This window comes from Cryptomeria japonica, chromosome 1 (genome assembly GCF_030272615.1).
Source record: "Cryptomeria japonica chromosome 1, Sugi_1.0, whole genome shotgun sequence".
Classification (NCBI taxonomy): domain Eukaryota; kingdom Viridiplantae; phylum Streptophyta; class Pinopsida; order Cupressales; family Cupressaceae; genus Cryptomeria; species Cryptomeria japonica.
The window spans coordinates 245,900,085-245,913,033 of record NC_081405.1 but is presented as its reverse complement, the minus strand read 5'-3'; the positions used below and the strand labels follow the sequence as shown (position 1 = coordinate 245,913,033).

General features: G+C 36.4%; 1 protein-coding gene across 1 annotated transcript; it reads right to left on the bottom strand.

The window, feature by feature from the left end:
- Positions 1 to 11,426: 11,426 nt before the first annotated feature.
- Positions 11,427 to 11,966, bottom strand: LOC131857244 (cullin-1-like). The gene has a single exon (XM_059209477.1). It carries the CDS (start codon positions 11,964 to 11,966, stop codon positions 11,427 to 11,429), a length of 540 nt encoding a protein of 179 aa, XP_059065460.1.
- Between the last annotated feature and the right edge of the window lie 983 nt (positions 11,967 to 12,949).

The following is a 12,949-nucleotide window of genomic DNA, read 5'->3' as shown; positions in this document are numbered from 1 at the left end:
AAAACTCCACCAAAACTAGTGCAATCATCTAAGGATACTTTAAGATTTTTAAATCATTACTAAACATAGATACCATCACTTGAATCCATATCAATGATTGAGCAACAATTGAATTTAAGCACTTTTAATGATTCTAGTTGAGCACACAAGGCGCACTTACAATCAACAAGAGGCTAGTGGTATGGAATATGAGTTTCACAATACATCAAGTACAATATTCCATCATTCAATCTTAATACTTAAACTAATATCAAAGATTGACTTGAGAGGATAAAGAACCATGCAATAAGCTTCAAATATTGAATAGAAACACCATAACTTCAATGTTTTATTAATCCAAAAGCCAAACAACAACAATTCTTCAAGTCCTTCTCTTATCACTAGTGAATTCTATCTCTACAATCTAATCTCTCTTGCTTACTAGGTTTCTAATTTAGCTCGCTATTCCTCTATTAACTATTACAAATCAAATGAGTGGAGTTTATATAATACTCCCAAATATAATGAAGGGCCGAGATTGAATGAAGATCAAGGGCTAAGATTTTGCCACCTAAACCATAATTAGGGTTTGGTTTAATGATCATTGTTTAGAATAAAATCCATGATAAAAAAATAAGGCACCATCAAAGACCTACTACTCAAGTATGCCTGAAGGGTCATCTCTTTGCTTAAGAGTATCTAGTATTGCTTCTTGATCAATAGTAGTCACTATCCATAGCTCTTTGGTCTTCGGTTTTGATTTATACTTCAACAACTTGTTTGAATTAGAGTGCCAAAATTGTTGAATCTCCTCCTTCACATTGTCAGTATACTTTCTATCAACATGTGGAAGCCTCCCACCAAAAGCTCATGTATCATGTTGAAGTGGATTGTCAAGTCTTTGTCTTCGTGCAAGTTCTCTATCCAAAGTTTTATGGTTTATATTAAAATCAACACAAGTTTGTCTCATTTGACGAGCCTTCCTCAATTGATGGCTTACTAAGGAGGTTGTAATCACTCTTCGAGTGACTCTCTTATCTCTTTATTTGGTATTCTTTCCAATAGAATTGAGAGCGTCAAATAGATATTTGGCAATAATAGAATTTTTCTCCATCTTCATGTTCATATGAATCTTCAATTTGTTTAGCAATGGTCTCGTCTTTATCATCTTTAGCAATTGAACAAAGAGTTGTAATTGCTTGTTCAATGTCTTATTGCTAAACTTTTGGTCTAAAAGATGTGTAGCCCACAACTGAATGGTTCTTGTTGCCCTCTTACCTTCAAGATTCACAATAATGTTCTCATCAATTTCAAGTAACCATTTTGGGGTTCTTGAAGGTCTTGGAAGTCGAATTTGAGTTTCATCCATGAGAGGGTCTTCATTTCTAAAGTAATTAGGTGTTACATAATGCTCACTTGGTTGAGCAATTTCACCTCCAATGTCAAAAATTTCCACATGTTCACCTCCTATGTCAAAATTTCCTACGTTTTCACCTTCATTGTCAACTCCAAAATTTTTTACTTTCCATTCTCATGTCATGTTGAGCATTTTCATTATCACTTTCAACATTTTCAACATATTCAAAATTTTCACTTTCGAAATCAAACTTAATTTTAATGTATAAATTTGTGGTCCCAAAATTTGTGGATATCCAATTTTAATGTATAAATTTGTGGTCCCAAAATTTTTTCCATTGCCGCCATTTTTTTTACTATTGCCACATTAATGGCAGTGACAGAAATCGGATATCCGATATTATTACTCATATTTTAGAGAGAGAGATTATAGGAGAGAGAGAGAGAGAGAGAGAGAGAGAGAGAGAGAGAGAGAGAGAGAGAGAGAGAGAGACCATGACCCCTTAGGACACCATATGATACATAACGACACAATTTGGTGTCTTAAGAGGTCATATGGTGTCCTAAGGGGTCATAGGACACAATATGACCCCTTAGGACACCATATGACCCATAATGACCCAATATGGTGTCTTAAGGGGTCATATGGTGTCCTAAAGGGTCATATGGTGTCCCATGACCCCTTAGGACACAATATGACCCATAACGACAAAATTTGGTGTCTTAAGGGGTCATATGGTGTCCTAAGGGGTCGTAGGACACAATATGACTCATAACGACCCAATATGGTGTCATAAGGGGTCGTATGTTGTCCTTTGGGGTCATATGGTGTCCCATGACCCCTTAGGACACCATATGACCCACAACAACACAATGTGGTATCTTAAGGGGTCATATGGTGTCCTAAGGGGTCATAGGACATAATATGACCCCATAGAACACCATATGACCCATAACGACCCAATATGGTGTCTTTAAGGGTCATATGGTGTCCTAAGGGGTCGTAGGACACAATATAACCCCTTACGACACCATAGGACCTATAACAACCCAAAATGTTGTCACAAGGGGTCGTATGTTGTCCTTAGCGGTCATATGGTGTCCCATGACCCCTTAGGACACAATATGACCCCTATGGACACCATAAGACTCATAACAATCCAATATGGTGTCATAAGGGGTCATATGGTGTTCTAAGGGGTTGTAGGATACAATATGACCCCTTAGGACACCATATGACCCCTAACGACATGATATGGTGGCATAAGGGGTCATATGACCCATAACAACACCGTATAGAGTCGTAAAGTGTCATATTGTATCCTAAGGGGTCATATGATACAATATGACCCCTTAGAATACAATATGACCCATAGCGGCACAATTTGGTGCCTTAAGGGATTGTAGGACACAATATGACCCCTTAGGACACCATAGGACCCATAATCTCTCTCTTCCTCTCCCCTACTATCTCTATCTCTCTCCCTTCACTCTCCCCATCTCTCTCGCTTCACCCTCCCCATCTCTCTCTATCTCTTTGTCTCTGTCTTTGTCTGTCTCTATCTCTGTCTCTATCTCTGTCTCTCCATTTCCCCCTCTCTCTCCCATCTCTTTCCCCCTCCCTCACTCTCCCTCTCTCTCCCCTAATCTCTCTCTCTCTCTCTCTCCCCTAATCTCTTTATCTCTCACTCCCTTCCCCCCTCTCTGTCTCCCTCTCCCCTAATCTCTCTATCTCTCTCTCCCTTCGCCCCCCTCTCTCTCTCTCTCTCCCTCTCTCTCTCTCTCTCCCCCACTCCCCCCTCTCCCTCTCCCTAATATCATATACTAATTTATTTATAAATTAATATATTAAAATATTATATATTAATAAACAATAGATTAATTATGTGCAAATTTAGTTAGTGAATTTACTTATTAAAATCGGATATCCAATTTTATTGCATATCTGATTTTTGTTGTACAAATTTCAAATTTCAAATTTTGTCTCAGGAATCCTTTGGGATTTGGCTCGGAAGTGACAAGCCTGGAAAGTCAACTAAAAAAATGTGTTTTTCTATGTTCCTTGATTTTTGAGACTTTACATTGGTGGCTGACGACTTTTTTGTAGCCAAAATTGATAAAACGAAAAGGGTTTTTTAAGAACATTCTCAACTTTCCAACAATATAAGGCTTGTCTTATTTTGACTTTAATAAATAATAATTATTTATTTTCTAATTGAATTTTGACAATAGTCTTGATTGAAAAGCTGATTGAAAAACACTCAACTTTCAAATGGTATAACTTTTTTTGAATCCGAAACATGCATCACATCCTATGCTTCATCTACTATATCGAAAATTTTAAAAAAAAAAATTCATAAGATTTTGACGAAGTTAAGGTGGTTAGACATAGGAGTTTCTGAATTTTTGAAAAGTTCTAGTAAAAAAATCATCAATAATTATTTACTTTATAAAAAATTATAAAAATGTATGTGTCACATTCAGACATGAGTCTAATACTTATGTTATAAAATAATATTATAATTTGATTGTGATTAGGGTGGTCAGACATACATCTACTTCTTATCTTTGTCCTGAAATTTTATTACCACTGCATTGAAATTTGAAATTTTCATCAAATAGGATTTACTTTTTTCAAAAAACAACTAGTAGCTTAGAAACTACATTTAATTTTCTATAGATTCTCTTCTTACATATTTTAAAAATAATGTTCACAACTTATTCAAATTTTCATGTCAAGTTGCATAGCTCTAATTTTCTAAAATTTCATTGCCACTTAATGGTCTGTTTTGGCACACCATGATCCTACACATACCCTAGGTGAAAAGGGGTTTTGTTGATGCAGATTTGTCTTCCTAGTGGGGTTGGCCACTGTGATATTTTGGTTGATATGGGGAGCCTCTCATCCTCCTAGTAAGGTTGCCCAACCCTATGGGTTGTCTTCTTATTTCTCTTTGTAAGAGTCTTTTGATTCAGTGTTGATTTAGGCCTTGTTGGTCTCGAGGCTATAATTTTTTGTGGCCTCCTTCCTTTTGCAGCCTTTGGGCTAATGTTGTCTATAGTCGTTTGGACCTATGTGCTTTGGAGGCCCTATTGTGGCCTCTTTTGTTCTTTGGATTGAGCACCTCTAATTTGTTGGTTCTGTAAAAAGTCAGGCATTGTAATCCTTGATTTCATAATCAAAACATTTAAATGTTCTAATGGTCTTATATTTTCATATAAACCTTGCTAATACATTGTATACAATACAAACTTCAGAAAACAAATATCAATATAAAATGGAACCAAATAATCAATGTTTTCTTTATAAAATGCTTTGGCTACGACCTTTTAACTAGAAAAAATAAAATAAAAATAAATGTTTTTCTTTAAGAAAGCAATAAAAATTATAATAATATTGCAATTTATAGAACAAGCATAACCTAAAAAATTTAACTATACAATGCCGATTGGGTTATTAAAATTTCATACAATTTCAATTAATACTCCTAGCAATTTTCTAGCTTGGAAGTGGGAAGAGATAGGACTGGTCATAGGTATTTTTAATTGCCTTCTATTCTAAACCAATGTCAAGGTAAGTAATTGTACATTCCAGGATTTTCCTTATCTCTCTCTAAATATTCCCTATCTATGAGATTTTCAATTCTCTTTTTAATTTGTTTCATATCTGGCTTGAACATGTCTTTAACCTACTCAGTGCATTGCATTAGTAATTCCTTATGAGCTAATGTTTCTCTTCTCTTCATAATTCTTACGATTGAAGCATAAATCATATGATGTGTATCTTGAAACACAGACTTCCCAACATTTTCTTTTACATTGGTTGTGGGTGGCGGAAGTCGGATCTTCCTCTTGTTACAGGAAAATTTTGCATTGATTTCGAAATAGTCTGTTTCTTTCACAGATTGGGTATCTGGTAATTTACTTAGGATTTTGTATTTTAAACATGAAAAGGGAATTCAGAAATGCAATTGTATCTTCAACATTCAAATTAAATTGGGATTTGACTTGTGAAAAACTTAGCGTCTCTGTTTCATTGAACAACAGAAGTGCACTCGCATGACAAGGTGTTCTGACTATTTGAATTTCACCCCGGTCAAATCTTCCAATAATAATGTTGTCTAAATATTTTGGCCATGAGTTGAATGCCTATATCTATTTGAAAAAACAAGTTAAACATCTCTGAAAGATCATCCATCTTGTCATTTTGCAACAATGGATGTGATCCGAATTATGGATTCAGACGACAACATCTGAGTGAGAACCTGCGATATTGTAAATTCTGTTACAAGAACCAGAAATCATAGAATTGAAGAAAGCTAGAAAGTAATCTATTTCATTTGAAAACTCAACATATAGAAGTTCATGGGATTCCAAGAGTCACAAAAAACCTCTTGAGAATCGAATTCCAACAGTCACATTTTTTCATTACATAATAAAATCTAAAAACTACAACATTAAAAAAAAAACTATATGAAATTTTATCCTAACTTCAACTAGACATAACTTTCTACTCGGGACTTGAAATTAGGAGTCGTTGATATCATTGGAAAGGTCTCCAAGAGTTGTAGACACAAATTTGAATGAGCAATTGTAGGGGCTAAAAATGCCCTTAATACCTTCAAAAATGCAAATTACTAACATATAGACAAACTAAAGTAAAAAAAAAATGTAAATCAAATTTTCTTTTGATCATTACTTCCCCCTTGGAAAGCAATGAGCCCCATTGCATCAACACTTTGAATGAGATAAGGAAAACATTCTAGAAGGTGCTCTTTGGTAAACCACTTTCCTTGTTGAGCAATCTGCCCTGCTCGAACCACTTTGTACAAGTAAATCTGCTATTGTTTGAGTGTTGTCACCATGGTGTCCACAATCTGATCGCATTGGAATGGGGTAGCTGTATTTGGATTCAATTCTGTAGTGGAGATTGTTTCTGCCACATCTGCAACATCTAATAGTGGAGGAAAATATGGCTTCAAGAGTTCCACATTGAAGACTGGATGAAGACCTAGAAATGGAGGTAAATTAAGCTGAAAAGCATTATCACCAACTTGCTTGATGATGGTGTATGGCCCATAACGCAGAGGACAAAGCTTCTTATTGGCACCCTACAATCGTTCCTTCTAGATATGCAACCACACCTTGTCCCCAACTTGAAAATTATGAGGAGTACGATGCTCATCATGTCTCTCCTTATACTTCTTGTTGATGTGTTCCAAAATTTCATGAGCTTGTTGTTGTAGATGATGAATTCTATCAATGAACTGGGCTACCTTATCTTCCTCCTTACCAACATGTGGAACTAGATTAGGTTGAATACATGGTATGGAAATGTCCATGGGTGCAAGTGGCTGGTAACCAAGGCAAACCTCAAATGGGTTGTGGCTAGTTGAACTGTGAATTGCCCTCTTGTAGCTATGCTAAACATATGGAAGACTTTCATCCAATGTGCGGGGATGTTTTGAGTGGTACATTCATAAGATGTGTATGATCATCCAATTCACTACCTCTGTTTGGCCATCTATTTGAGGGTGGAAAGTAGTAGAATTTGTCAATTTTGTGTCCATCTTTTCCCATAGGATAGACCAGAACTTACTAAGAAACCTGTCGTCTCTATCTGAGATATTGGTATTTGGCAGACCAAAATGAACCCAAATGTATTCAAAGAATAGCTTTGCAGTGTCCTCTGCAAAAATGGTTTTTTTACACGCCACTATTACTGCCATTTTGGAGAACCTATCTACCACAACATACACACAATCATGGCCACTTTTGGTGGTAGGAAGACCAGACATAAAGTCCATATAAACTGAGTGCCAAGGTTTTTCAGGAATAGGAAGTGGTGAGTACAACCCAAGTTTACAATTGGTAGGCTTAGCAATAGCACATGAGGTACAGGCTCGAATATATGAAATAACATCATTCCATAATTTTGGCTAATAGAAATAATTCTAGAGTATAGTAGTAGTCTTACCTATACCAAAGTGACCAACAACCTTACTATAGTGAGCTTCCCATGAACTTTTTGCGTTATGCATTGGGCACACATATTTGGCCAAGGTGACAAAGCATTCCATTCTGCAAATATAAATCATTCACTTGTTGTCCCTTCACTAATTGATTATAAACATCTACAAATTCAACATCGTTCTCGTACAAGTAAGCCCAGGCTTCAGTTTGATGACCACATGAGTTCAAAACCATACTTATTGATGCAATTGGAGGCCTGCTCAAACAGTCTGCTACTTTGTTAGTACTTCCCTTCTTGTGGCGAATATTGAGGTGAAATTGTTGAAGATATACTGACCATCATTGATGTCGATCATTCTGCAACTTCCCTTGTGTTTGCAAAAATTGAAGGGGTTTGTGATCTGTGTGGATGACAGTCTCCTTACCCAGAATGTAATGTTTCCATTTCTTACAGGCTTGAATAATAGCATACAATTCCTTGTCATAAGTAGCATATTGGCGCACTGTATCAGAAAAGGTCTGACTGTGATATGCAATTGGATGACCATGCTGCATGAGGACTGCCCCTAGAGCATATTCTGATGCATCTGTTTGTATTTCAAATGACTGTTGTAGGTCAGGAAGAGATAAAACTGGTGCAGAACATAACCTTTGTTTTGGCCCCTCAAATGCTTCTTGTTGAGCACTTGTCCATTTAAACTTTGCTTATGTCCCCCCCCTCAATGACTCATTTAGAGGCCAAGACAGATGGGAAGATCCCAACACAAATATGCGATAAAAGTTTGCCAACCCATGGAAACTTCCTAACTCTGTGAGATTTCTAAGAGACGGCTGATCCTTAATCACCTATATCTTCTCTGGATCAACATGGACACCCTCACTATCAATAACATATCCTAAGTATCTGATACTTTGCATACCAAAGGAGCATTTTTCTTTGTTTGCATAAAGCCCATGTTCTTGTAAGGTTGAGAGAATTTTTTCCACATGTTGCAAATATTCCTCCCAAGTTTTGTTGAAGATGAGTATGTCATCTAGATATACCACCATGAAGGAATCAATGAATGGTCTTAGTATATCATTCATCATTCTCATGAATGTCATTGGGGCATTAGTTAAACCAAAAGGCATCACTAACCATTCAAACAATCCCTCTTTACATTTGAATGCTATCTTCCACACATCTGCTGATTCAATTGGTACTTGATGGTACCCTAATTTCAAATCAATTTTAGTAAAGAATCGGGCCCCTCTAAGCTGGTCCAAGAGGTCATCTATCCAGGGAAGTGGATACCTATTTTTGACTGAAATTCTATTTAAGGACCTATAGTCAATACAAAGTCTCCAGGTTCCATCCTTTTTCTTTGCTAGAACAATGGGGCTACCACAAGGTGATGCACTTGGACGAATATGTCCCTTCTCAATCAATTCTTGTAGTTTCCTCTTAATCTTATTATTCTCTAATACTGACCTACAATAGAATGGTTCATTAGGTAATGGAGTTCCTAGTATCAAATCAATAGTATGTCTCACTTGGCAGTGTGCAGGTACCCCAGTTGGTAGCTTAAACAGATTGTCATATTTCATCAGAATTTGATCCATTGATTTTTTCTACAGTGTTGTGGTGTTTGTGATGGTGTGGGAATTATAAACAGATTTCCTTTCTTCTTCAGAACGAATCATCAATAAAATGAATGTTATCATTTTGGCAACTGACCTCTTACACTGCTTGGCACTAATCAAAGAGGTAGTGTATGCAAGGCTTACCTCTGGTATTTGGTATTTTTGCTCATGTAATCTGATGGTCACGCTGCGAGGCCTGGGCTCATAAACACCATGTTGCTGGTACATATATGGTTGTCCCAATAGAACATCACAAACATCTAAGGGAGCCACATCACAAATTACCTCATCTTTGAAAGGCTTTATGGAGTATGAAAGGCGACACTGCTGGTGCACCTGGATATCTCTTCCTTGACTAACCCATCTCATTGAATAGGGTTGCGGGTGAGTTGTTGTTTTCATATTTAGTCTCTTCACAGTCTCTGCTGATATTAGGTTCTTTTGACTTCCGCTATCAACAATAAAGTGCAGGTCTTTTCCTCCGACCCACATTTGTGAATGGAACAATCTCTCCTCATCCTCCGGGGGCAATATCCTTGTAGTAGCTACCGTGGCATTTGGATCAGCCTCAATGACCGGGTACGTTGTTGCTTTCATATTTAGTCTCTTCACAATCTCTACTGATATTAGGTTCTTTTGACTTCCGCTATCAACAATAAAGTCCAGGTCTTTTCGTCTGACCCACATTTGTGAATGGAACAATCTCTCCTCATCCTCCTGGGGCAATATCCTTGTAGTAGCTACCGTGGCATATGGATCAGCCTCAATGACCTGTTCATGATTTCCTTCTATGCATGTTTCTACCACCTTAGATTCTGCCTTGTCTTCATGCATCTCCATCATTAAGCTTTTGATGGTTCTGCAATCTTTTGTATTGTGTGAGGGACTCTTATGTAATTCACACCACATACCATTTTCTTGTGTCTTCTTCATACTCCATGTCTTTTTTGTGGGTGAATTGGGAAAGGGTTCCTTAGAGGTTTGTTTCCATGTAGTTTTGCCACCTTCACTCTTCCATCTGCTGTTTGTGAAATTATCTCTCCTTCCTTTCTCTTTGAATTTCTCCTCAATTTTGGTAGCAAATTTATATGCACTAGGTAAAGTCTTTATGTTTAGGAATTCCATTTCAGTTTGGATGTACCTGTGGAGTGCACTCTAATATTTCAAAACTTGATGCTTCTCAGAATCTTTGATGCCAAGCTTTGTTGTTAAGGCATGAAACATATTAGTATATTCTTGAATAGTTTGGTCCTTCTTCTGTCGAAGCAATTGCCACTGCATATAGTTTTGTTCATATGTATCAATAGGAAAATATTCTTCCTTTATGTGCTCCATGAATTCTCCCCATGTGGGTTTTTGATCAAAAATAAAAGTGCTACCATTTTCTGCTGTCCTGGATGCTAACTTTGCTTCCCACAAATCTTTCACATGGTTTTTAGCTTTGAGGGGAGCAAAAGTTATCTTCTCTTCATCTGAGAACTGATTGACAGAGAAATATCTTTCTAGTTTTGAAACCCAATCATCAACAACATTTGCATCAATCTTTCCCTGGAATGTGGGTATATCAAAATTCACTTGCACTTTGAATGGCGTATGCCCTATGAATGGTGGGTTTTCTTGTGACCCACGACTTTGCAGCATTTGCTTGAACTGCTCCATCATTTCTTCACATTGTTTTGCTAGTGCATCTTCAACTAATGTTTTAATGTCATCGTCTATCTGCAACTTAGCCATCTATGATCGTGTGCGTCTCAAAGGAAGGTAGTCTGAAAGATTCCTTGTTTCCAAGCCCAATCTTTGATATGTTGATCGCATGTGATATGACATATAGGAGCAAACTTGCTCTGATACCACTGATCCGAATTATGGATTCAGACGATAACACCTGAGTGAGAACCTGCGGTATTGTAAATTTTGTTACAAGAACCAGAAATCATAGACTTGAAGCAAGCCAAAAAGTAATCTATTTCATTTGAAAACTCAACATATAGAAGTTCATGAGATTCCAAGAGTCACAAAAAACCTCTTAAGAATCAAAGTCCAACAGTCACATTTGTTCATTACATAATAAAATCTAAAAACTACGAAATTTTCAGAAAAAAACTATATGAAATTTTATCCTAACTTCAACTAGACATAACTTTCTGCTTGGGACTCGAAATTACGAGCCGTTGATCTCGTTGGAAAGGTCTCCAAGAGTTGTAGACACAAATTTGAAAGAGCATGTGCTAGTAGGGGTTAAAAATGCCCTTAAGACCTTCAAAAATGTAAATTACTAACATATAGACAAACTAAAGTAAAAAAATATATGATTCAAATTTTCTTATGATCAAGATGACAATCTGAATCTTCCTTCAATAGTTGACATTCATTCTTGCAAAGAAGTTCATTTTCTACCATTTCTACATACCTAGTTTGGCTACTTCGATGCACACAATGCATTGCAATGGTTTCTTTCTCCAACCTTAAAAACTCAACAACCTTCAGCAAATAATCTAGACAAGAATACTCACATATCCATGAAGTAGTCTTTCTAGAATAGTAAATGCAGGTTTTTTTGAAAACGGCGACTTCAAAATCTTTATAGTAGTCCATCCCAAATCCCACACCATACACACAACATTCTTCAATAAAGTCCCATCAAGAATGCTCTCACCTTCCCGCATTTTATTAATTTGAACCATCATAGTAGCCAGCACATTATTGTACAAACCCTCATTGTACAAACCCTCATTGTAGACTATTATTGAATAATTCGAACTGGTTAAACGAAAAGACACAAATTTGGATAGAATTGTAACCATTTGTTTGTAAAATTCCAATTCCTTTACAACTTCTGCCAAAAGAAACTCATCTTCTTTCTCCCTCAATGCAGGAACTACTAATGAATTGATATAATCTTTTAAGGCTTTCTCATATTCAGATTGCAATGAATGACCCACTTTGTTGCACTTTATATAGATTTGATAATCAACGATTTGCTTAACCTTTTCAATTTCAATTGGCAAAGGATCCAATTCCTCCATCTCCATCATTCTTTATGGATTTCTGCAGGCAAATCTAAGATTCTCTCCCTAACCAAAACCACAGTAAATTGATTTTTGAGCCAAACATAGTTGTATAAATAGATCCAAGGATTTCACGAAGCACTGCGAATATCTAGGCCGACGAGCTATGAATCCCAAGCTCGAACCCCATGACGTAAATAGGTATAATGGTCATATATATTCTACCTCATTGGTAAAAAAAAAGAAACCATGGGATACCTTTAACCCATCCAACTCCTTGCACCTCCAATAAAAAAAAATACATATTCATGCCAATGAACATTACACTATCTAATTTGTATGCCCTTGGAATCTTCATCTACAAAGCTCTATATATATATCCAACAACTTTTCCACATAATAAATACTATGATAACACAAATAAATATAAAAAGTTCCATCCAAATATATTGTAATGCCATGTCTAAAGAATGAAACAACTATCTTTTTAAATGAAAACAACAACACCAAATATACAACAATAACATGTTGCACTTCCTCTACAATGTGCACACAAGTGTCATATGGGACACAATGAGACAATGACAACTAAAACAAGAAAAAAATCATCATTGCACAAGAAAAGTGGCAACAACAAAAGACTTAACAATCATGAGGAAAATCCACCATGATGAACCTATGAGAGATAATCTCAACAACACCTAAAAGATAATATAGTACTAACCCATGACCACATTCTCTCACATCTTACAAAGATGGGATGAGAGAATCATCAACCTCTAATCCCCATTCAGCCATACATACAATCTCTAATGATATACTCATAAATCAACACCAATGATGGAATTCCTAGGAGCTAACATCACTAGAATAGACAATGAGGCTATCAATTTTTGAAACAAACAGTAGGATGAGGGTACACCCACCAGATATACACTCAATACTAACCTTAAAAAACATGAACATAATGGAAAACCTTCACAAGGGTTTTCCTAATTAGCATCGTACAA